Source organism: Coregonus lavaretus (genome assembly GCF_964263955.1).
Source record: "Coregonus lavaretus genome assembly, contig: HAP1_SCAFFOLD_1262, whole genome shotgun sequence".
Lineage (NCBI taxonomy): Eukaryota > Metazoa > Chordata > Actinopteri > Salmoniformes > Salmonidae > Coregonus > Coregonus lavaretus.
The window spans coordinates 80,900-107,193 of NW_028166557.1; the positions used below are offsets into that span (position 1 = coordinate 80,900).

At 43.0% G+C, this 26,294-nt stretch overlaps 1 protein-coding gene across 1 annotated transcript in view; it reads left to right on the forward strand.

The window, feature by feature from the left end:
* The window catches only part of LOC311114553 (RNA-binding motif, single-stranded-interacting protein 3-like), a gene marked incomplete at its 3' end in the record, with an annotated part of 106,006 nt that extends 80,454 nt beyond the window's left edge, over positions 1-25,552 (forward strand). Inside the window, exon 4 of the mRNA XM_084189795.1 lies at positions 25,461-25,552. Within this exon, the coding sequence (XP_084045921.1) occupies positions 25,461-25,552 (92 nt within the window). The remainder of the gene's footprint in view (positions 1-25,460) is intronic.
* Positions 25,553-26,294: the final 742 nt, after the last annotated feature.

The following is a 26,294-nucleotide window of genomic DNA, read 5'->3' on the forward strand; positions in this document are numbered from 1 at the left end:
AGAGAGAGAGAGAGAGAGAGAGAGAGAGAGAGAGAGAGAGAGAGAGAGAGAGAGAGAGAGAGAGAGAGAGATACAGAGAGAGAGAGAGAGAGTGTAATAGTTCAAAGGCCTCATCAGAAGCCATGTGTTTCTGTATAAAGGCAGATCTCTGGCATACCCCTCTAATGTAACCTATGTCTCTGATCACTATTGACAACCAGGGCCTCATTCCTTTCATACTGATGTTGAAATACATGTGCAATATATTTCAGATTTGAGAGAGCTTGACACAGAGGGCCTGTGTTTTTCTTTTCTTGACCCTGACCAGCATTAATTTTTTATTATTGTCTTCTAGTGAGAGACCAATGTTGTAGCATGCCCATAGACCTTTTTATGATAACATCAATGTTCAGAGGTTACTCTAGTCTACACAATCTGCTTCTAAATAGATTTTTGCCTTTCAAAAGATGGTCTCTCCCCCTCTCCATCCTTGTAAAGGTGAATGCATTTCCCCTCAAAGAGAAGCAGGAAGGCAGGTATGGGTCAGAGCATGCTTTGTGTCTGTCATCAAAAGAGCACCGCGTCACCCTGATCCAGTATCACTTTGTTTTCAGTCGTCTGCCCTTTTGACCTGGCGCTTGTTTAAATGTCAGAAGCAGTGCTTTTTTAACACGGTGGCACCATCAGACAGACACCGAACTGGGAACAAGCCGGGCCAATTCCCCCTTCCTCCTATCCTGTGTTATTTGTATTTAGTTCAGATCAGTGAGCATGCAGTAAAGCGTGAGAAAAGGGGAGGGTGCAAGAGGTCAGCAACCAGTCATCTCTGGGAAAGATGAAAAACATGTGAGATGCACTGAGAGAAAAGAGTGGGAGAGCAACATATTTGTTGTAGGGAGACAGAGATGTGCTGGGCACTGTACAAGTGTCACACACAAATGCACACACAAATGCACGCATGGTCCATCGTTGCCATAGTGCCGGAATAGCAGCCTAGGCTAGGTACACATGTACATTTGTAAATATGTAATCATTTATTTGTACCTTTGATTGCATTTCTTTCAAAAATGTGGTTTTTGTTAGCTAATTTGTTAGCTATCGGCATGGCATGACTGGCAAATCTTCACTGTCATCAAGAAGCTCAGCTAGCTAACTTGCTAGCAAACTAGCTAGCTATGTTTTGATTCGAAGTAAGGGGATAGTGTTTGGAGATGGCAGGCTCGTTGAAGTGGAAGTTTTGAGCAGTTTTTTGGCTGCTTTTGTGGTGGCTGTCGTGGCTTCACCCAGGTGGGTGCTACACATCGGTAGTGGGGGAGTTCTACCCAAGGAGTTTATCTTCAGAGACTTTTACTGAGAAGCGCTGCTTCAGAGATGGAAAGGTCCAGGCTGCCCTGATGAACGGCTCTGGACCAGTCTGAAACCCCCTGGATGTGACCCCCCTCCGTTTCATCTCCGAACTGCCTCTCCTGGTGCTGACTGCTCAAGCCATGAATGAACTACCCTGCCTGCCATGATCGGCTATTAACTATTTGTTTTTGTTTTCCAAAATTGCATGTCTTTTTAGTTTTTTTGCTTAAAGCACTTTGAGATTGTAATGAAAAGCGCTATAAAAGTTTCATAAATTATTATTATTATTATTATTATTATGGACACACACACACACACACACACATTCACACAAGCATGCATATACAGTGAGGGAAAAAAGTATTTGATCCCCTGCTGATTTTGTACGTTTGCCCACTGACAAAGACATGATCAGTCTATAAGTTTAATGGTAGGTTTATTTGAACAGTGAGAGACAGAATAACACCACAAAAATCCAGAAAAACGCATGTCAAAAATGTTATAAATTGATTTGCATTTTAATGAGGGAAATAAGTATTTGACCCCTCTGCAAAACATGACTTAGGACTTGTTGTTATTCTGTCTCTCACTGTTCAAATAAACCTACCATTAAAATTATAGACTGATCATTTCTTTGTCAGTGGGCAAACGTACTTTTTTCCCCCACTGTACACACACATATGTACATGAATGCTCGCTCGCACGCACACACACACATTCACACAAGCAAGCATGAACGTACAAACACACTCACATAATAATTATTGACACCCTTGATAAAAGATGAGCAACAATGACTGTATAAAATAAATAATACACATACTGAGCTATATTGTATACAAAAAAAGAGGAAATTCTATTAAATTCTATTAAATTTCTATTAAATTATTATAAATTATTTTGTACTAATACAATTACTCAGAGTAAGATATTTTGTTTAACAAGTGATTAAAACAATTCTCAAAAAGGGTAGGAGTCAAGATTATTGAAAATGAGGGCCTCCCGAGTGACGCAGCGGTCTAAGGCACTGCATTGCAGTGCTAGAGGCATCACTACAGACCCGGGTTCGATCCCAGGCTGTATCACAACTGGCCGTAATCGGGAGTCCCATAGGGCAGCGCACAATTGGCCCAGCATCGTCCAGGTTAGGGGAGGGTTTGGTCGTATGGGTTTTACTTGGCTCATCGTGCTCTAGCAGGATAAAATAATATAATTTCCCTTCTTTTTTTTAATACAATATAGCTCAGAATTTGAATTATTTATTTTATACAGTCATTTTTGCTCATCTTTATCAAGGGCGTCAATGATTTCAGACCCCACTCTGAAAAACACACTCGCAAAGAGTGCACAATCACATTGAGGCTAGCATAGTACAGCCTCTCCTCTCCCCCACACAAAGCCTACACCCCCAGCCACACACTCATCCATCTGCCTTAGGACTCTATGGCTCCTGCAGCAGCCAGCAGCAGATCTATCAATCCTCCACCTGCCTAGCATCACAGCGTGGCTGCCTTACACCTCTGCATCGCACAGGCCCTGAATGAGCCTCTCCATCTTCCCATCGCTGACTCACGCCCTGGACCAAACGGAGAGCAATGTGAACAGGAAGTTGTGAAAGGCTTAAGGGTCGTCAAGCTCTGTGGGTAAGAGGGGAGGCATTCTCTCTCTTTCTCTCCCTCTATTGTACCCTCTGGTTCCCTTTGGATGTTTCTCATTTAGTAGGAGTGAGATATGGGTAAGCTTCATCTGAGGGTCTGGGGGAACCGAAGCCACTAATTTGCCATCCCGAGGCCACAAGGGCTTCTTAAAAGCTTGAAAAAGGCAGCTCAGGCATTTGAAGGAAAGCAGGGGCTGACCAAATGGAGACATTTTCCTTGTATGAGCCCTGAGGAAGAAGAAATGACCTCAGCCCTTTAAAAAGGACCTCCGTTTCCTCCTCCAGGAGATAAGGCTGCTGAGGCTGAGATTCACCAAGCCCGCCTGGCGGGGCAACACCGCACTGGATTGTGGGAAATTAGATGAGATGATTGGCTCCCACGGCTTTGTTCTCTTCTCAGCTGCCTGTTGTTGTTCCTCAATAGCTAGGTTTCCATTCAATTTGCGACAGATTTTCATGCGAAGATTCTAACATCTGCAACAGCTCAACAGCTCACAGATACAGTGCAGGTAGACAACCTACATTATGAGATTATTATGGATAAGAGCAATATTATTTTTATTTGTCAAACGGCAGCCAAGCATCGATCATCATGTCACAAGAATAAGACCCTCAATATCTATTGGAAATGAGTATCAAGCTCATCACGTGCACTTTCACCACCCTGTGAAGTTCATCATAACTTATTTCATTTGTTGCCTAATAAACTGCATAGTTTCCTGAGTTGTAGTGGGAGGACCACACAACATATCATCGCGTGACTCCAAGTTTACTTCGATATGATGTTTATTATATTAGTATTTGCGCATGAAGGCATTTCCACCGCAATTTCTCACATAATTAATTTTACCAACACAAAAAGATCCCACCATGTCGAATGAACAAATTGTCTGTCGGCATTTATGAAATTGTATGTCTGTATGACTCTGTCGCTTTGGATAAAAGCGTCTGCTAAAAGGCATATGTTATTATATTAGATGATAATTAAATCCACATGGTAATTACATAGAAGGTACACTACACAATATGGCACGGCACTTCAGTAATGCACTTTCAAGGATTTGCAAACAAACTCCCGATATGGCGTCTTGCTGTGAAATAATTACAGGTTTTAATGAAGGTTTAAATACAATTAATTTCCAACACACTGTCATTATTCTCAGTGTCTGTGTACATAATAACAATTGTAGTGATATAGCAATATAAACTGGTACCTTTCCCTAATGATCCTGTAGAAAATATATATTATATAAAGTGGGGCATCGATTTCTAGAATTACACACATTCTCCATTACAATTGCCTGCATCCATACACTAACCCCCTAGCACAGAATGACCTTTTAATTGAGAAATATCTGCCATGTTAGTCCCTATAAAGAGAGATTTATAGCTACATTGATGGCTGAGTATAGTATTGCATGATTCCGAGCATAAAAGAGAATTGATGAATGAGGTTGCGCTCTCCAAAAAGCCCTGTTTCGGATTGTCCCGTATGGCTTTTCGGGGAAGTGGACAGAGAGAAAGGCAAGTGATTGCTGTTTGTATCCATTATTGGTTTCTCATTAGAGGGGCCGAGATAGACAAATGTTTATATGTTGTACACGATGCCGGCGCAATTAAGGATTCTCTCCATAGCCCCTCTGCCCTTTGAAAGTGAATTATGTGCAGATGAGAATCTCAACTGAAGTGCGGCCAGCAGCAGACCTCTTCCAAAATGCCTCTCTCTCCCCAAAAGCGATTCCAGAACGAGGCGAGCTATGTAGAAAGGAGAGAGCGAGGCAGGGAGAGAGACCGTTAGCCTTTCCCCTGTTCGCATGTGTATTAATGACCTTAATTAGTAATCACGATGGGAGTATTCCATTAATTGGGTGGCGTCCAGCACGCAAACCTCAATGTGTTGTACTCATACTCCATTCATTTTGTTTTGCTACTGAGCCTCACACTGCTCAAGCCACCCCCTCTCCCTCCCCCTTCCATCTCCCATTCCTGTAAGCCAAGGCGCTCTCTCGTCTTCCAAGTTGGCCGCTCACCAAGCTGGCGTCTGATTGGGCGAGCACGTCGTAAATGGAACCCGGCCACCACATTCCTCCAGCAGTGACCTTTTGTCCCCCCTCCACTTCCTGTGCTGCTCCCGTTGGCAGTGTGGTCACCGCTTCGCTTCCAGTCCAGGCCGGCCGGGAGACCAATGCCCCGGGGACAGCAGCACAGTCTCCGTGCCATGAGCCCTGAGCTCTGACACCATCCTTGCTTGTGTTCTACGTCAGTTCCATCCTTATACAACTCTGTTGGGCTCTCTTTCATCCCAATCCATTGACAAACGGCCTTGAGGGTTATCAGTCGAGGGTGTATCTATCACCATTTTCTATCCGAGAGTCACCGTCACTGGTGTGGCAACCACAATGAGGGCAGCGGCCTTCCCCTGACCTGCCAGGGGTTTGGGGGTTCACCCCTGTATCTTCCTGAGTAATGATCATATCCTTGATTAGTTAAGGAAGGAATAAATAAAAAAAGCATGAATAAGGGTAGATGTGGGCCGGCTTGGCTGTTCCTCATGAATTAATCAGAACTGGGGGACAAAGAGGGCCGCACTTAAAAAATACAGGAACACTTTGTCCTTGTCATGATTTTAATGTTTGTCTGCCTGGGAGATTTATTTTTCGGGGGCCCCTCTTGATTTTTCATTGATCTACGCTTTGTTCAAATATTTACTCTGTCTGCCCATCTTTGTGCAATCTGCCACGGTAGCTGAGGGGATTATGTTGCTGTTGCTGCATCAACAATCAGGCAAAACTGGATGTACATGTAGCATAAAATGGCACTGTCTGTATATGAATTGTACCTCTACAACTCCAAGCTTTGTAGGCTTAAGTGCCCCCTCTGGTTCTCACCTTTTCATGTAATCTGCCACTGTTTAAAGCCAGGTCCCTTGACATTCTAGCCGATGACCTAAATGACTTAAATCGTCATATGAAATTTCATGCATGAAGTAGCCCTCAAGAACCAAGATTTTACACCCCCGCACGCTAGACCTGCCACATGACTGCATACAGTACGTACACATACACTACATGACCAAAAGTATGTGGACACCTGCACGTCGAACATCGCATTCCGAAATCATGGGAATTAATATGGAGTTGGTCCCCCCTTTGCTGCTATAACAGCCACCACTCTTTTGGGAAGGCTTTACACTAGATGTTGGAACATTGCTGCGGGGACTTGCTTCCATTCAGCCACAAGAGCATTAGTGGGATCGGGCACTGATGTTGGGCGATTAGGCCTGACTCGCAGTCGGCATTCCAATTCATCCCAAAGATGTTCGATGGGGTTGAAGTCAGGGCTCTGTGCAGGCCAGTCAAGATCTTCCACACTGATCTCGACAAACCATTTCTGTATGGACCTCGCTTTGTGCACGGGGGGCATTGTCATGCTGATACAGGAAAGGGCCTTCCCCAAACTGTTGCCACCAAGTTGGAAGCACAGAATTGTCTAGAATGTCATTGTATGCTGTAGCGTTAAGATTTCCCTTCACTGGAACTAAGGGGCCTAGCCCGAACCATGAAAAACAGCATCAGACCATTATTCCACCTCCACCAAACGTTACAGTTGGCACCATGCATTGGGGCAGGTAGCGTTCCCCTGGCATGAAGAGTAATTCATCACTCATCACTGCCTGATTGAAACATGATTCATCACTCATTACTTTCCACTGCTCCAGAGTCCAATGGCGGCAAGCTTTACACCACTCCAGCCGACGCTTGGCATTGCGCATGGTGATCTTAGGCTTGTGTGCAGCTGCTCTGCCATGGAAACCCATTTCATGATGCTCCCGACGAACAGTTATTGTGCTGACGTTGCTTCCAGAGGCAGTTCGGAACTCTGTAGTGAGTGTTGCAACTGAGGACAGACAATTTTTACACGCTATGCGCTTCAGCACCCAGCAGTCCCGTTCTATGAGCTTGTGTGGCCTACCACTTCGCAGTTGAGCCGTTGTTGCTCCTAGATGTTTCCACTTCACAATAACAGCACTTACAGTTGACCGGGGCAGCTCTAGCAGGGCAGAAATTTAACGAACTGACTTGTTAGAAAGGTGGCATCCTATGACGGTGCCACGTTGAAAGTCACTGAGCTCTTCAGTAAGGCCATTCTACTGCCAATGTTTGTCTATGGAGATTGCATGGCTGTGTGCTCGATTGTATACACCTGTCAGCAACAGGTGTGGCTGAAATAGCCGAATCCACTCATTTAAAGAGGTGTCCACATACTTTTGTATATGCAGTTGAAGTCAGAAGTTTACATACACCTTAGCCAAATACATTTAAACTCAGTTTTTCACAATTCCTGACATTTAATCCTAGTAAAAATTCCCTGTCTTAGGTCAGTTAGGATCACCACTTTATTTTAAGAATGTGAAATGTCAGAATAATAGTAGAGAGAATTATTTATTTCAGCTTTTATTTCTTTCATCACATTCCCAGTGGGTCAGAAGTTTACATACACTCAATTAGTATTAGGTAGCATTGCCTTTAAATTGTTTAACTTGGGTCAAACGTTCGGGTAGCCTTCCACAAGCTTCCCACAATAAGTTGGGTGAATTTTGGCCCATTCCTCCTGACAGAGCTGGTGTAACTGAGTCAGGTTTGTAGGCCTCCTTGCTCGCACACGCTTTTTCAATTCTGCCCACACATTTTCTATAGGCTTGAGGTCAGGGATTTTTGATGGCCACTCCAATACCTTGACTTTGTTGTCCTTAAGCCATTTTGCCACAACTTTGGAAGTATGCTTGGGGTCATTGTCCATTTGGAAGACCCATTTGCGACCAAGCTTTAACTTCCTGACTGATGTCTTGAGATGATGCTTCAATATATCCACATCATTTTCCTTCCTCATGATGCCATCTATTTTGTGAAGTGCACCAGTCCCTCCTGCAGCAAAGCACCACCACAGCATGGTGCTGCCACCCCCGTGCTTCACGGTCGGGATGGTGTTCTTCAGCTTGCAAGCAACCCCCCTTTTCCTCCAAACATAACAATGGTCATTATGGACAAACAGTTCTATTTTTGTTTCATCAGACCAGAGGACATTTCTCCAAAAAGTATGATATTTGTCCCCATGTGCAGTTGCAAACCGTAGTCTGGCTTTTTTATGGCGGTTTTGGAGCAGTGGCTTCTTCCTTGCTGAGCGGCCTTTCAGGTTATATAGGACTAGTTTACTGTAGATATAGATACTTTTGTACCCGTTTCCTCCAGCATCTTCACAAGGTCCTTTGCTGTTGTTCTGGGATTGATTTGCACTTTCGCACCAAAGTACGTTCATCTCTAGGAGACAGAACGCGTCTCCTTTCTGAGCGGTATGACAGCTGCGTGGTCCCATGGTGTTTATACTTGCGTACTATTGTTTGTACAGATGAACGTGGTACCTTCAGGCGTTTGGAAATTGCTCCCAAGGATGAACCAGACTTGTGGAGGTTTACAATTTTTTTTCTGAGGTCTTGGCTGATTTCTTTTGATTTTCCCATGATGTCAAGCAAAGAGGCACTGAGTTTGAAGGTAGGCCTTGAAATACATCCACAGGTACACCTCCAATTGACTCAAATGATGTCAATTAGCCTATCAGAAGCTTCTAAAGCCATGACATAATTTTCTGGAATTTTCCAAGCTGTTTAAAGGCACAGTCAACTTAGTGTATGTAAACTTCTGACCCACTGGAATTGTGATACAGTGAATTATAAGTGAAATAATCTGTCTGTAAACAATTGTTGGAAAAATTACTTGTGTCATGCACAAAGTAGATGTCCTAACCGAGTTGCCAAAACTATAGTTTGTTAACAAGAAATGTGTGGAGTGGTTGAAAAACGAGTTTAAATGACTCCAACCTAAGTGTATGTAAACTTCCAACTTCAACTAATAATAATAATATGCCATTTAGCAGACGCTTTCAGTCATGCGTGCATACATTTTTTTTTTGTGTGTATGGGTGGTCCCGGGGATCGAACCCACTACCTTGGCGTTACAAGCGCCGTGCTCTACCAGCTGAGCTACAGAGGACCACCTCTCACAGCCAACTGGTGTTAATTGATATGAGTGGGCAGAATAATGCTAGTGAGAAAATATCCTAAACGCGCAGCAGTGTTGAGTTTGAGACCACCTAAAATGAGCCCGATTCAAGACCGGAGCAAATCGAGTCCGAGTCAAGACCGGAGAGGGGGCGAGATCGAGTCAATACCGAGACCGGGAGGGGGACAAGGGGTCCGAGACCGAGTCAAGTGATCGAGACCAGAAAAATGCGAGTCCAATTCAAGACCATGATTGTTATTTTGTCAAATCACCACCATAATAACAGTATAGTGTAAGCTGTTGCTATTCTGATAGAGCAAACAAAGCTAATGCTGTTGACATGGCAATATGTGTTTGTCTGTATGGATGTATGTACACTACTGTTCAAAAGGTTGGGGTCACTTAGAAATGTCCTTGTTTTCGAAAAGAAATGCAATTTTTTTTGTCCATTAAAATAACAGCAAATTGATCAGAAATACAGGGTAGACATTCTTCATGTTGTAAATGGCTATTCTAGCTGGAAATGGCTGTTTTTTTATGGAATATCTACATAGGCGTACAGAGGCCCATTATCAGCAACCATCAGTCCTGTGTTCCAATGGCAAAAAAGTGTATCATTTTAAAAGGCTAATTGATCAATAGAAAACCCTTTTGCAATTATGTTAGCACTGCTGAAAACTGTTGTGCTGATTAAAGAAGCTATAAAACTGGCCTTCTTGAGACTAGTTGAGTATCTGGAGCATCAGCAATTGTGGGTTCGATTACAGGCTCAAAATGGCCAGAAACAAATAACTGTCTATTCTTGTTCTGAGAAATGAAGGCTATTCCATGTGAGAAATTGCCAAGAAACTGAACGCTGTGTACTACACAGAACAGCGCAAACTGGCTATAACCAGAATAGAAAGAGGAGTGGGAGGCCCCGGTGCACAACTGAGCAAGAAGACAAATACATTAGAGTGTCTAGTTTGAGAAACAGACGCCTCACAGGTCCTCAACTGTCAGCTTCCTTAAATAGTACCCGCAAAACACCAGTCTCAACATCAACAGTGAAGAGGCGACTCCGGGATGCTGACCTTCTAGGCAGAGTTGCAAAGAAAAAGCCATATCTCAGACTGGCCACCTACAACAGGACAATGACCCAAAGCACAGCTCCAAACTATGCAATAACTATTTAGGGAAGAAGCAGTCAGCTGGTATTATGTCTATAATGTAATGGCCAGCAAAGTCACCGGATCTCAACCTTATTGAGCTGTTGTGGGAGCAGCTTGACTGTATGGTACGTAAGAAGTGCCCATCAAGCCAATCCAACTTGTGGGAGGTGCTTCAGGAAGCATGGGGTGAAATCTCTTCAGATTACCTCAACAAATTGACAACTAGAATACCAAAGGTCTGCAAGGCTGTAATTGCTGCAAATTGAGAATTATTTGACGAAAGCAAAGTTTTAAGGACACTATTATTATTTCAATTAAAAATCATTATTTCTAACCTTGTCAATGACTACATTTCCTATGCATTTTGCTATATTTCCTATTCTAACTCATTTCATGTATGTTTTCATGGAAAACAAGGAAATTTCTAAGTGACCCCAAACTTTTGAACAGTAGTGTATGTGTGTGTGTGTGTTTGCACCCTTTTTGCGTGGGTCTCTAGTGCCTATTAGTGTTTTGCCAGGGGATCCATCTTAAAGGTGGACTCAGCAATATGACATAGATGCACAAAGTAAACCACATAGTGGGCCAATTTCCACAACAACTAAGAGCATTGAAGAGCGAGGCTCAACTTCTCGGCTGGTTTGGTGCTACCACGCTCTAACAGCATGAAGCGAACTTATGCACATGCGCAGATACTGTGTGTGACTGTGTGAGAGCGAAGTGTTGCATCTCGCTCATCTCTATCTGTGGTGCTACTCGTGACAACGTCATTTCGCTGAGTCTACTTTAACAACATTTTGACAAGTAATGAACACCCTGCAGGTCTCTGCCTCCTTCTCAAGAGCTCTTCAGATGATATACCCAACACGTCAGGGTTATGCTATTAAGCTAACAAGACAATGTAATTACTTTGTATTACCGTGTAACTGAGTGGGGAAGACATTTACACATCAGAATGGAGACCAGGTTTGCTGCGCGTCAGTGTTGTAGTACTCGAGACCGTTCTTGGTCTCGAGACCACATATTGAGTGTCTCGGTCTTGTCTCTGTGTCCTCCTAATTTCTTCCCGAGACCAGCAGAGTAAAAACATCATAATAATTGTCTGAGCATAAAACCACTTCGCCAGGCCAAATATATACACTCCTTTCTTGAAACATTAATATCTTAATAGCCTTATCTATTATAGACATGTTTGCGCAGTGGCAAACCTATAGAACTTCAGTGTGTGACAGGTTTGTGATTCTGAAAGGACAGCAACCGTAACAGTTTTGTAAAACACAAAGGGCTAGTGGTGTAGTGGTGTCACGATCGTCTTGAAAATGAGCAGACCAATACGCAGCGCGTTGAGCGAACATGATGACTTTAATAAGTAAAGCACGTAATACAAAACTAAACACGATCGTGAAGTCCAACAGAAGCACTGACAGAAACACGGAACAAAAACCCACAACCACAAGGTGAAAACACACAGTTTAAATATGGCTCCCAATCAGAGATAACGAGCCGACAGCTGACACTCGTTACCTCCGATTGGGAGTCATTGACCAAACCAAGACAACACAACCAAAGACAACCAACCAAAACGAACACACCCTGGCTCAACATACAAAGTCCCGGAGCCAGAGCGTGACAAGTGGAGGGTATACGCAGGTATAAACCGTATACCCACTTTTTTTCAGTGGGTATTGCGTATACTCACTTCTTAATCCCTACTGATGCGTATCAAAGTAGTGTAGTGGAGGTATACGACTTATCAATGACACTGCCGGAAAGTATTCAGACCCCTTGACTTTTTCCAGATTTTGTTACGTTACAGCCTTATTCTAAAATGGATAAACAATTATTTTTTTCACAGCAATCTACACACAATTACCCATAATGACAAAGCAAGTGTTGGTTAGTAGGCTATTTGTGATGCGCAATTGTCATCATGGCTGTTTGCATCAGGGGCGTAGACATGGATGAGCCTGGTTGGACACAGGCCCACCCACTGGGGAGCCAGGCCCTGACAGGCCCCCCGATCAGATTGATGTGGTTTAAGCATTGTTGTGGACTTAGACCATCACATTTGAGAGTGAAAATGAGAAATATTGTTAGGAAAACTCTTTTTCTTTTTTAAAATAGGAAAACAGGATTTTTCACACATTGTGTCGTTCCTTCACTGGGCAGGCCGTTTGGGAACCTTTTGGCAAAATTAGAGTATACCCACTTCTCCAGGATGTGCATAGGGCTGATGGAAAGACAGCAGCAATACACAGCATGATGTTAAAGGATAAGCTTTCCATAAACTCGAACATAATAAGCCAGTAGGTCCCAATCATAAGAATACAAAAACACAACCATTAAGCATTTCCCAATCTAAATTTACAACTATTACTTCCCATTGCAAAAAACATGGCAGGTTTAGCACACAAATAACTTGTGACCTAAAGTTTAAAGTGGAACTGACAGCGTTTTAACTACTTTGCAGATATGAAACAAACAGACAAGCATAATATCAGTCAAAATTATGAAATTTCCAGTTTATGCTACAAAACCAACTTCATAAGAGGTTTTAAAAAAAGTTTATATTTGACTCAGCGTCCCATGAAGTACACTAAGGCATTGTTGGCACAATAGATGGATGCAGTTCAATGCATGATTAATATAATTCACCAATACATTTCTTGGTAGTCCAAAAAATATTGCTATCAGGTTGTAAATCACAGCTGGCCTGGTACATTGTTTGCTGCCTCCATTCGGGATGCACTGTATCAGTTTCAATTACTCAATATTCTGGACAAAAACTGACGAATGTAACTAAGGTTGGGAATGGCAATACAATCAAACTAGCAATTTCCAATGATCACAAGTCAGTCATAATGTGGGTAATAGTCTAGCGTATCTATTTACAGTGGGGAAAAAAAGTATTTAGTCAGCCACCAATTGTGCAAGTTCTCCCACTTAAAAAGATGAGAGAGGCCTGTAATTTTCATCATAGGTACACGTCAACTATGACAGACAAAATGAGAAAAAAAAATCCAGAAAATCACATTGTAGGATTTTTAATGAATTTATTGGCATATGATGGTGGAAAATAAGTATTTGGTCAATAACAAAAGTTTCTCAATACTTTGTTATATACCCTTTGTTGGCAATGACACAGGTCAAACGTTTTCTGTAAGTCTTCACAAGGTTTTCACACACTGTTGCTGGTATTTTGGCCCATTCCTCCATGCAGATCTCCTCTAGAGCAGTGATGTTTTGGGGCTGTCGCTGGGCAACACAGACCTTCAACTCCCTCCAAAGATTTTCTATGGGGTTGAGATCTGGAGACTGGCTAGGCCACTCCAGGACCTTGAAATGCTTCTTACGAAGCCACTCCTTCGTTGCCCGGGCGGTGTGTTTGGGATCATTGTCATGCTGAAAGACCCAGCCACGTTTCATCTTCAATGCCCTTGCTGATGGAAGGAGGGTTTCACTCAAAATCTCACGATACATGGCCCCATTCATTCTTTCCTTTACACGGATCAGTCGTCCTGGTCCCTTTGCAGAAAAACAGCCCCAAAGCATGATGTTTCCAACCCCATGCTTCACAGTAGGTATGGTGTTCTTTGGATGCAACTCAGCATTCTTTGTCCTCCAAACATGACGAGTTGAGTTTTTACCAAAAAGTTATATTTTGGTTTCATCTGTCCATATGACATTCTCCCAATCCTCTTCTGGATCATCCAAATGCACTTCAGACGGGCCTGGACATGTACTGGCTTAAGCAGGGGGACACGTCTGGCACTGCAGGATTTGAGTCCCTGGCGGCGTAGTGTGTTACTGATGGTAGGCTTTGTTACTTTGGTCCCAGCTCTCTGCAGGTCATTCACCAGGTCCCCCCGTGTGGTTCTGGGATTTTTGCTCACCGTTCTTGTGATCATTTTGACCCCACGGGGTGAGATCTTGCGTGGAGCCCCAGATCGAGGGAGATTATCAGTGGTCTTGTATGTCTTCCATTTCCTAATAATTGCTCCCACAGTTGATTTCTTCAAACCAAGCTGCTTACCTATTGCAGATTCAGTCTTCCCAGCCTGGTGCAGGTCTACAATTTTGTTTTTGGTGTCCTTTGACAGCTCTTTGGTCTTGGCCATTGTGGAGTTTGGAGTGTGACTGTTTGAGGTTGTGGACAGGTGTCTTTTATACTGATAACAAGTTCAAACAGGTGCCATTAATACAGGTAACGAGTGGAGGACAGAGGAGCCTCTTAAAGAAGAAGTTACAGGTCTGTGAGAGCCAGAAATCTTGCTTGTTTGTAGGTGACCAAATACTTATTTTCCACCATAATTTGCAAATAAATTCATAAAAAATCCTACAATGGGATTTTCTGGATTTTTTTTTCTCAATTTGTCTGTCATAGTTGACGTGTACCTATGATGAAAATTACAGGCCTCTCTCATCTTTTTAAGTGGGAGAACTTGCACAATTGGTGGCTGACTAAATACTTTTTTCCCCCACTGTATGTAGCAAGCTAAAAACACAGAGCCTAACGATAGCTAGCTAGCTAGCTGCTAGGAGGATGTCATGTCATGCCATTGGAGGAGTGGGTGAGTGAGTGACTTTTTCCGCTCATATAGTTTTTCAGTGGCTATACACAGCTAGAGATGCAGGTGTTATTTGGTTAGCAAGCAAGAACTTGAATGACTGTTATTCAGTTAGCATATCCCTTGCGTTCGCAAATTCACTCTGGCTATCTACTCCGATTTCAGAGTACTCTTGTCTGAGTGTGCCAGAGCGCAGAACAACAGATTAATTTACGAACGTGCAACCCCCACTGAATATGACCGGTGTCAGTAAACGAAGGGAAAAAAAGTAAGTTAGTCAAGAACGCTCTAGATAACATGTAAACAGCCTAACCAGCTCTGCTACGGTGAGTAAAATGGTCAGAGTGAGGTGTTCTCTCATTTGTGTCTGGAAGTAGCTAGCTAGCAAGCTAGCCAACTATATCCAGTTAGCTTGTGTGCTTGGTTGGGACAAGCATGCATTGGCAGGCAAGCTGCAAAAGGACGAGCAGGCTACAATTCCACATCGTTTATCAGTGCAAGTTTGAGAGGGTTTATCTAATGTTCCTTCGTTAGATTTTAGCTCATCTTGCTCTGGCTAGCATTAGTTGTTGATGTTGTTGTTGTTGTTGATGTGCATAACTGAGAGAGAGCCTACCTTTTCATGGTTGTTTGATCAATATGACTGTAAAGTTCCCAAATGTAAGAGGACTCCCGTGGTGTTTACATATTTGTAGAAATCCATTCAGGTGTATTTTGTGGCTTTTGGGGAATGCATTCTAATGATCTAAAGTCACGCTGTTGCAAGTGCCTGTAAACACACAGTCCAGTTCAAAGTGAATGATGACAGGCCCGTGTGGCAAATGGCTTGTTTGTATAAAGGTCTACTGTAGCTCTGATTGGCTATAGCGCATCGTTCTTTGTAGACTCCGGTGCTGGAAAAGACAGATAACTTTATTCATTTTTATTTACTGCAGTGTCTATTAATTGTCCAAACGCACGGCCCCTTTCCCACTCTATATTGCTATAAAATTTTCACAAATGCCTTAGTATACGTAATTCCCAAACATTGTAAGAAAAAGTATAATATTCTTCCTGGGGGTGTATATGAACAGATTTAAATAAGATTTCATGTTGTTAAAATGCTGTCAGTTCCACTTTAAATGCACATGTTATTTTCAAAGAGATGGCTAACAACAGCAACCGCGCTGCAATAAGAAACACAGTTCCACTCACCAGATGATGATAATTTGAAACTTAACTTCTTGTTGAAAGTTATTCTTGAAAAGGAAGAAGCTAACAAATTAGCAACACATCCTCTTTGATAACACCTGCTGCAGCCCCTGCAAACTAGCCAACAACAAAAGCTAGCTAGCTAGACCCTGGGAAAACTACTGCTCTCTATTGTGCAGTGACCTGTTGGCCTTCAAGTAGGCAGAACTTTCCATAAGTTTTTGTAAAAACGGTCCCACCCATTAAGTCAAAATGTAATTGGTTGATTCCACTGTCACTCCAAAATCATGGCTGACTTAGCTAGCTAGATGTATCTCCCCAGAGACCAGCAAAGACAAATCCTGATTGTATCATTTTTTTTCTCTTCACTGTTAACCCTTTCCTTTCCAACAGAAACTGAAGAGATTAAATCAGAACATCATTGAAAATAATAATAATAATGTTATTAATTTAATAATTATTTTATAAATCCTTAGCCCTTCTCTGAAGGCATAGAAGGCCCATTGTTCCCCACTGTGTTTGGGTTAGTAATACTTTTTAGAGTGGCTCTTTTTTCCCTCAGCATGCCTTTTTTCACTATTCTGAATGTCTAAATAATCGACATGTTGTTCTGAAATATGAACACAGATATACTGGACATTTTAAACTGTTATTATGGTGGTGATTTGACAAAATAACAATCATGGTCTTGAATTGGACTCGCATTTTTCTGGTCTCGATCACTTGACTCGGTCTCGGACCCCTTGTCCCCCTCCCGGTCTCGGTATTGACTCGATCTCGCCCCCTCTCCGGTCTTGACTCGGACTCGATTTGCTCCGGTCTTGGTCTTGAATCGGGCTCATTTTAGGTGGTCTCAAACTCAACACTGCTGCGCGTTTAGGATATTTTCTCACTAGCATTATTCTGCCCACTCATATCAATTAACACCAGTTGGCTGTGAGAGGTGGTCCTCTGTAGCTCAGCTGGTAGAGCACGGTGCTTGTAACGCCAAGGTAGTGGGTTCGATCCCCGGGACCACCCATACACAAAAATGTATGCACGCATGACTGTAAGTCGCTTTGGATAAAAGCGTCTGCTAAATGGCATATTATTATTATTAAAATTTGCAAATTATAATTTTCAAAGCTGGTTTTGGGTCTCTTAAATCAGGCTAGCCATTTAGTCAAGACTGGCGCATTTGTAATTCTCTCTCATCTAAATGGAGCTTAATTTAAACACTGTGAACTGAGTGATTTTCAAACCCGAGCTGTCTCTTTTAGTAACTGGGTATTTAAGTAACATCTTAGCCCAATATACAGTAGATAGCTTTATGAGTCCACAAATCATAATGGAACATTTATGATAGGAGGCTTTCCGGAATAAGCCCTCATAATTCTTAATTATTGATACAAAATAATGTCAACTGGTTATCAATTAAATCAACTGTGCAACAGGAATGTTGGTTTTGGAATTACTGTACCTCAGAAACCCAGTTACTTGTTTTGATTGATGAGAATTTGAGTAAAATACTATAGCAGCTGTACTGTATGGTGTTGTACTATACGTTACCCCTGGGCATTGGTAGGAAGGCGAAGGATAGAGGGAAGGAAGGAAGGATTAACTAAAGCCCAGATATGAAAATACTTCAGTATTTGAATAGTCAAGATGATAATCTCATATCTATAGCACCTGGTTAATTTCCTGCTCTGCTGCACTGAAATGTAACAGTTCTACAAGAAGCAATGCTTTACAGTAACATTTAGCTCTGCTACAATAAAAGTGGTGCAGACAGACAGAAGATCAATGGACAGATCCTGCAGCTAAGGGAGGCAGAACGTTATTGATCAGATAATGATTGACATGTCATTATGCAGCTCTCCCACCCCAGGTAGAGGTCCATACCCAGTTGATCCATTTTGGGTTGAAACCCATAGGGCCCGTTTCCTGGACAGAGAATCTCCATTGAAAATGCTTTTTAGTCCAGGACTGGCTTAATCTGTGTCCGGGAAACCAGTCCGTAGTGTCTATACCCAAGGCTATTACTGTACAGGACAGTACATACTGTAGGTGTTCTGGAACAGTATGAGGTTGTTCCTGACAAGAGCTGTGCTGGCCGTGTCCCCTTGGTCCTGTGCCCTGGCACTCTGTCCTCAGCAGGGCACTGTAGCTCACAGACAAGAGCTACGTCCTAAGTGGCACTCTATTCCCTGTATAGTGCACTGCTTTTGACCAGGACCCATAGGGCCTATGTAATGAATAGAGGGGGACATTTGGGATGCAGCCAGGGACACTTTTATACCTGGGAGAAAATGACAATAAATACAATGAAGCCAATACCGTGCATCAGCGAGAGATGAATCCCCAAATAAATCCATGTTGCAGGGTTGATACGTGAATTGCCTGTACCACTATCTCATCTGTAGTGTCTCACATAAAAGAACGCTCCATAAGGGATATTGTCCCCGAGCGTTAGGCTGACAGGTTGACATTGAATGTGTGGACGGTAAATTAATGTGTAATAGCTGTGTGTTCTGGTCTGTATGGTGTGTGTGTGTGTGCTTGCATGTGTGTGCATGTGCACATGTACTGTACATGTACACACACGTGTGTGTTGCTATGAGCAGTGTGCATACTTGTGGGTTGGGTGTGTGTATGTGTGCAGAGAAGCCCAGATGAAAACACGTCTGTCCTACCAGTGTATTTGCGAGGGGAAGTGGTGCCGTGTGATATGTCAACTCCCTGTGCTGTTACGCCCTGATAAGACTGATGTGGTCAGAGGTCTCCAACCCAAAGATAACATTTTTATACATGACATTAAACAAATGTTCCTCCGCATGATCCCTCAACCAAGATATATTTGTTCCGCCTCAGTTTAGACACACAAGCACACACACACACACACACACACACACACACATACACTGCTGGTTTTGTAGTGCATAGACAGCGGCCACAAGACGGGCTCTGGGAGCCTTTATTTTTTTTTGCGCCAGTCCCCCAGTGCAGGAGGATAAATGAGGAGGAATGCAGAGCCAGGATCCTCTCATCTGGGCTTGGAGCAGGACCAACCAACCCGGCCTTGGCTGCAGCTAGCAGCTAGCCACACACACACACACACACACACGGACACACAGACACACACACATACACTTACACACAGAAACACACACGGACACATATAGACACACACACAGGCACAAACACACACACAGCTAGCCCAAAATACCATCCAGCTCGCTATTTAAAACACCCACGCTGCCTCACTGTTTGCTCTGCTTACTGCAAAGCAGCTCACCCAAACCATCACCCACCCTCCCTGTGAAAGGGCTGCTCGCTGGTCAAAACCCCACAGACTTAGTAAATACATCTCATAAAAGTCCCCCTTTAATAACATCTTGTCAAGGGTTCCTATGTCCTCTCCAATGATTTGCTACAAGTACGAAAACATGACCAATATCCAATTGCTTCATTTAATGAATTTATCAAACACGTTATTGAGTGATGTGGTGGTGGAAAGAACAGGGTCAACTATAAACACTTCCATAAGTTGAGTCATGTCAGCCTTGGGGTCATTAGTACTGGTCCATGGTCTAGCATGCTTCTGACTGTAGGTCTGTCGGGTATCCTATGACATTCACTATATAATAAATGAGGGTTTTACATTGCTGTGCCTGTAGCTCTGTATTGTGCCTCACTTGAAATAAATCTGCTTCATCATTGGTTTGATACATTTCTATACACTGAGTGTACAACACATTAAGAACACCTGCTCTTTCAATGACAGATTGACCAGGTGAATCCAGGTGAAAGCTATGATCCCTTATTGATGTCACCTGTTAAATCCACTTCAATCAGTGTAGATGAAGGGGAGAAGACAGGTTAAAGAAGGATTTTTAAGCCTTGAGACAATCTAGACATGGATTGTGTATGTGTGCCATTCAGAGGGTGAATGGGCAAGACAAAATATTTAAGTTTTTACAGATTACAAAAGTTCAGAGCTCCAAAATGGTATATCATACACTGTGATTGGAGGAAGCATGGAAAAGTTATACTGCTTTAAAAGATGATAAACGTGGTATCCCACTTCGGAGACAAGTAGGAGAAAATGCCCTTGAAAGATTCTGTTGAGTGCTAGAGAGATCTTCTTTGTTCACGCCCATTCAGCATCGTTCCACCCTCTTACGCCATAGACCCACCCATTTCTGTAAGAATTAACATGTGAAAGCATGGCCAACCTTCAGCATGGTCAACCCCTCCTTTATCTCAGCCAAACATGGCTAGCCAGGAAGGATCCTGTCTTTCTCCCTAGAGAAAGTATTCAGAGCCCTTGACTTTTTCCACATTTTGTTATGTTACAGCCTTATTCTAAAATGGATTAAATAAACACAATTCCTCAGCAATCTACACACAATACCCCATAATGATGAAGCGAAAACAGGTTTTTAGAAATGTTAGCAAATTTAGTGCAAATGAAAAACAGAAAACCTTATTTACATAAGTATTCAGACCCTTTGCTATGAGACTCGAAATTGAGCTCAGGTGCATCCTGTTTCCATTGATAATTCTTTAGATGTTTCTACAACTTGATTGGAGTCCACCTGTGGTAAATGCACTTGATTGGACATGATTTAGAAAGGCACACACCTGTCTATATAAGGTCCCACAGTTGACAGTACATGTCAGAGCAAAAACCAAGCCATGAGGTTGAAGGAATTGTCCGTAGAGCTCCGAGACAGGATTGTGTCGAGGCACAGACCTGGGGAAGGGTATCAAAAGATTTCTGCAGCATTGAAGGTCCCCAAGAACACAGTGGCCTCCATCATTCTAAAATGGAAGAAGTTTGGAACCGCCAAGACTCTTCCTAGAGCTGGCCACCTGGCCAAACTGAGCAATCGGGGGAGAAGGGCCTTGGTCAGGGAGGTGACCAAGAACCCGATGGTCACTCTGACAGAGCTCTAGAGTACCTCTGTGGAGATGGGAGAACCTTTCAGAAGGAAAACCATATCTGCAGCACTCCACCAATCAGGCCTTTATGATAGAGTGGCCAGACGGAAGCCACTCCTCAGTAAAAGGCACACGACAGCCTGCTTGGAGTTTGCCAAAAGGCACCTAAAGACTCTCAGACCATGAGAAACAAGATTCTCTGGTCTGATGAAACCAAGATTGAACTCTTTGGCCTGAATGCCAAGCGTCACGTCTGGAGGAAACCTGGCTCCATCCCTACGGGGAAGCATGGTGGTGGTAGCATCATGCTGTGGGGATGTTTTTCAGCGGCAGGGACTGGGAGACTAGTCAGGATTGAGGCAAAGATGAACTGAGCAAATTACAGAGAGATCCTTGATGAAAACCTGCTCCAGAGCGCTCAGGACCTCAGACTGGGGCCGAAGGTTCACCTTCTAACAGGACAACGACCCTAAGCACACATCCAAGACAACGCAGGAGTGGTTTCGGGACAAGTCTCTGAATGTCCTTGAGTGGCCCAGCCAGAGCCCGGACTTGAACCCGATCGAACATCTCTGGAGAGACCTGCAAATAGCTGTTCAGCAACACTCCCCATCCAACCTTACAGAGCTTGAGAGGATCTGCAGAGAAGAATGGGAGAAACTCCCCAGATACAGGTGTGCCAAGCTTGTAGCGTCATACCCAAGAAGATTTGAGGCTGTAATCGCTGCCAAAGGTGCTTCAACAAAGTACTGAGTAAAGGTTTGAATACTTATGTAAATGTGATATTTCCGTTGTTTTATTTTAATAAATTAGCAAAAAAAATTAAAAAACCTGTATTTGCTTCGTCATTATGGGGTATTGTGTGTAAATTGATTATGGAAAATATGTATTTAATCAATTTTAGAATAAGGCTGTAACGTAACAAAATGTGGAAAAAGGGATGGGGTCTGAAAACGTTCCGAATGCACAGTAGCTCAGTGCTTTCGCCTTGGCTAAAGTAGGCTCATAATTAAACATGTTTATACATAGTTTTACGGATCTCATACAAGTTTGTAATTAAGGCACATGAATGTTTACATGTTCAAATAGGGATTTCTGCAAAAAAAAAAAAAAGGTTATTATTACCCACGGGGGGCCAGTATGAAATTTTTTTGCACTCACTAATTGTAAGTTGCTCTGGATAAGAGCGTCTGCTAAATGACTAAAATGTCAAATTATTATATTTCTTTTTCCGGCCCTACTGTGAAGTAAGAACAAGCGTCATCTGCCCCTGTTGGGCTGGCATGTCAATTTTTTTTATACTGTATAAAGCAGCATGAATATTGTTTATAGAGTGGCCATATGTATCTCCTCTATTACAGCATGCAAATGTGTGTAACCGCGGTAATTAATAATATGTGCGTCAGCTGGTCTACCTCTTTGATGACTCATATGGATGTAAGCGATTACATGTAGCTATAGTAATTCTGCCTATGTGTGACTGAAAAATGTATTCATGCTGATGGTATTATTATAAAGTAGTATGCAATGCAAAACAGGATCATTAGAGCTAGCAGAATATGTAAATGGCAATACTGTATCAAAATGGGAATATCAATTTAGGTGGGGACCCCAAACAATCCAGACTATTATGCAGATAAAATATGCTAATTCCCCCTATGTAATTATGATTAACATAATTTGATAGCGAAATGCATGAATGATGCATGATTGATACATTGATACGTGCATTGTAATAAGTCCCTTATCTGGTTTCAGGATATTGTAGCTACGTAGCTTAGCGTTAGCGGTCTAGCCTAAAGTGCAGTGCATTTCAAATGGGCCTTGGGCTCTTGCTGCGCTCTGCAGAGCTTCTAGGCTTCACCATCCTAACTAGCAAGTCTGTCTTTATTTCAACAGCATCAGTTAGACCAGGAAATGCGATAAGGCAGTTCATGTTTCTCTTTATTCTGCTTTTTTTTGTTGTTGCTGTAGCTTTGCAGTGTATCAGACATGGTGCATCTACTCAATCATGTTGAGCCGGCTCTCAGTGACAGATATAGATTTTTTGTTTGCGTACCACCAGGATGTGTTTGCGACTTCAAAGTGATGCCTTCCTCCACTCCCTCTCCATGGGTGTAATTCTAGAGCACCCTCATTAGAAATACTGTACTGCACCTCCTCGTACTTGCCTTTGAACAACAGTGTTTTGAGAGCATGTGGAGTGCAGTTTATGTGTGATTTCTTTTTTTGATCGCTTGAACTGAGTGAAAGGTTATCTGCTGACCCTGATGTATTCTCAGCATCTGAAGAGAGAGTGTTTTGTACTGGCCGAATGACTCTCATGGGATGACTAAATAAATGCAGGCACCCCAATACAATACTGTCTGTGCTGTACCATGTTAGACACGCATACTGTAACTCCAGTCATTGAGGACTTCACTGTCTGTCATATTGACTATCCTCTCCTTGTCCTGACCTACATTGCCCTCTTCGGACTCCTGCAACTGGGTTCAGTTGAACACTCTCTGTCAGGGTTTGTGTTTGGTATTCACGGGTCATTTGATCGTTTGAGGTCGCGCCGTAGTGCTGTAGCCTTTTGGCCTTGGTCTCTGCATGGAGCCGACCACAGTGACTACCCAGTGCCGTACAGGTAATCCCTGCTCTGAGGAACCAGTACTCTCCTACCTCTGCTGAATGTAGGTCAACAGTCTCTTTCTCAAACCCCTTTCATGTTCCTCTTCCACTGAACATTTCTTTTTATGCTTAATCATTCACCTCTTGAATATTATATTTATGAGACGGTTAACTGCATCTCAGCTAGGTAGAACCACTAGATCTGTTTTGGCAATATGATTTAATTCAACCTTATTTCACCTCCAGCTCTTACAGTAGTGTTTCCTAATTAACATTTGTCAGTTCTCCTTCATTTTACCATCCTGTTGTTAATCAGACGGGAGCTCAATTCCGTTCTGCCACAGGTTATGATTTTGCCTTTATTTCACGCTCCTTTACCTCTATCGAATGCAGGAAACTCCACACACACATCGGTGTCTGTGTGTGTTTGTGTGTGCTCGCCCATGTGTGTGTGTGTGAAAAAGTGTGTATAGGGGAGCCACACCAGCTCGGCCCGGCTCCCCCCATTATCCCTTTCTAATTACACTTTCCTTGTGAAACAGTGGATCAGAGGCCACCATTGACTGCTTTTAATCTGGAACCAAATTTTAATTAACACCGATGCGACCCCGCCGCTGATACATGCCTGGGAATGTCGGGATCACAATAACTTATAAATCACAGCTGCAGATTCATTCTCGTCTTTTCACCACTGATGGATTTCCAGAGGGGGTGGGAAAGAGAGAGAAAAAAAGGGAGGGGGGGGGGGGGGGGTTGGGGACGGACGAACGAAGGCTCTGGTACCACGCCGTCAACCTTTGAGAGATTTGTTGCCGGGGTGAGAATTAAGAACACTGCGAAATGAAATGGCACTCTCTGTGCTAATGGGCTGTTGTTGTGAGGAGTGTGATGGCCAACGTCAGCCACTTCAAATATCAAGAGGTTTTCTGTTTTGAGGGGGATTCCTTGCGTTAGAAGAACTGGCATGTTTTGTGAATACTTTCTGTGCATATAGAATTCAGCATTGTAAAATGTAGCCTAGGACTATAAAATACGGGTGTATATTCAGTATTGTATAATATAGCCTAGGACTATAAAATACGGGTGTATATTCAGTATTGTATAATATAGCCTAGGACTATAAAATACGGGTGTATATTCAGCATTGTATAATGTAGCTTACACTGAGTATACCAAACATTAGGAACCCCCCCTTTTGCCCTCAGAACAGCCTCAATTCGTCAGGGCATGGACTCTACAAGGTCTCAAAAGCGTTCCACAGGGATGCTAGCCCATGTTGACTCCAATGCTTCCCACAGTTGTGTCAAGTTGGCTGGATGTCCTTTGGGTGGTGGACCATTCTTGACATACAGGATTCTGTTGAGTGTGAAAAACCCATCAGCATTGCAGTTCTTGACACAAACTGGTGCACCTGGCACCTACTACCATACCCCATTCAAAGGCACTTAAATGTTGTGTCTTGCCCATTCAACCTCTGAATGGCACACATACATAATCCATGTCTCAATTGTCTCAAGGCTTTAAAAAAAATATTTAACCTGTCTCCTCCCCTTCATCTACACTGATTGAAGTGGATTTCACAAGTGACATCAATAAGGGATCATAGCTTTCACCTGGATTCACCTGGTCAGTCTATGTCATGGAAAGAGCAGGTGCGCTAAATGTTTTGTGTACTCAGTGTATATTCAGCATTGTATAATGTAGCCTAGGACTATACAATACATTGGCTTGGGTTTGTTATTGCTAAACAGTTCATATATGCTCCTAATTAGCATTCCTAAGCATCCCCATATGAACGTCAGAGCCGCTAATTATCAAGCGATGTAGTGCTCACAAGATATGAGAACTGGCAGCCTCTGTGGTTATATTACCCACCTATTACTGTTACAATTACCAAGCCCTGTCATTCTCTGTCTTTGTCTAACTCCACCTGCATTTTTCAACATTCTCTCCTCTCTCTCTATCCCTTCAGGATATGGCTTTGTGGACTTTGATAGCCCGGCTGCAGCACAGAAGGCGGTGTCGTCTCTCAAAGCCACCGGGGTGCAGGCTCAAATGGCCAAGGTAAGAACTATTAGAATGTTAGTGTCCTTCGATGACTTACACCCATTACATACACTACAATATACAAGGTCTGCTCGCTCGTTACTGAATGTGGGCTTTTACAGTTGCATGGTCTGGGAGAGAATCACAGGACCCCTATCCAGATACAGACCCAGAAACAGACCGTGGTGTGGTAATGTCTGTGACATGGTGGGAGGCCACTCTGGCCTGCAGAAGGGGAGTTTAGATATGCTTTATGTTTCCAATGGCTCTGTCCCACATCTCTTCCCTAACTACTACACAGTGTATGACAGGGGCAGGGCTGTGGCCATATACAGTACAGCACCATTCCATGTGTGTGTGTGTGTGTCTGCATGTGTGCGGGCATGCATTCTCCTGCTGCCGGTGCCCTGTGGTGGACACTGTGTCAATTAGACTGTGCTCTGGTTGCAGTGCACATAGCTGCCTGTCATGTCCTCTTTGATATGATTGTGTGAAAGTGGAAGCAGATGAGAGGAGCTGGAACATGAGAGACCCCAGTGAGCTCCACAGCTTGAGACAGTAAATACCATACCATACCATAAGGGCAGCTAGCTAGAGGCTTAATTTAACATTTAATCCGACTTTTAACCTTTACTGATGCTACTGACATTGGTGTTGATTAGAACTGTGGTGATGGTGATGATGAGGAGGTGGAGGAGGAGGAGGAAGATGAGAGAGATACTTTATTCACAATTCCAATAATGATGATGGTCAGGATGAT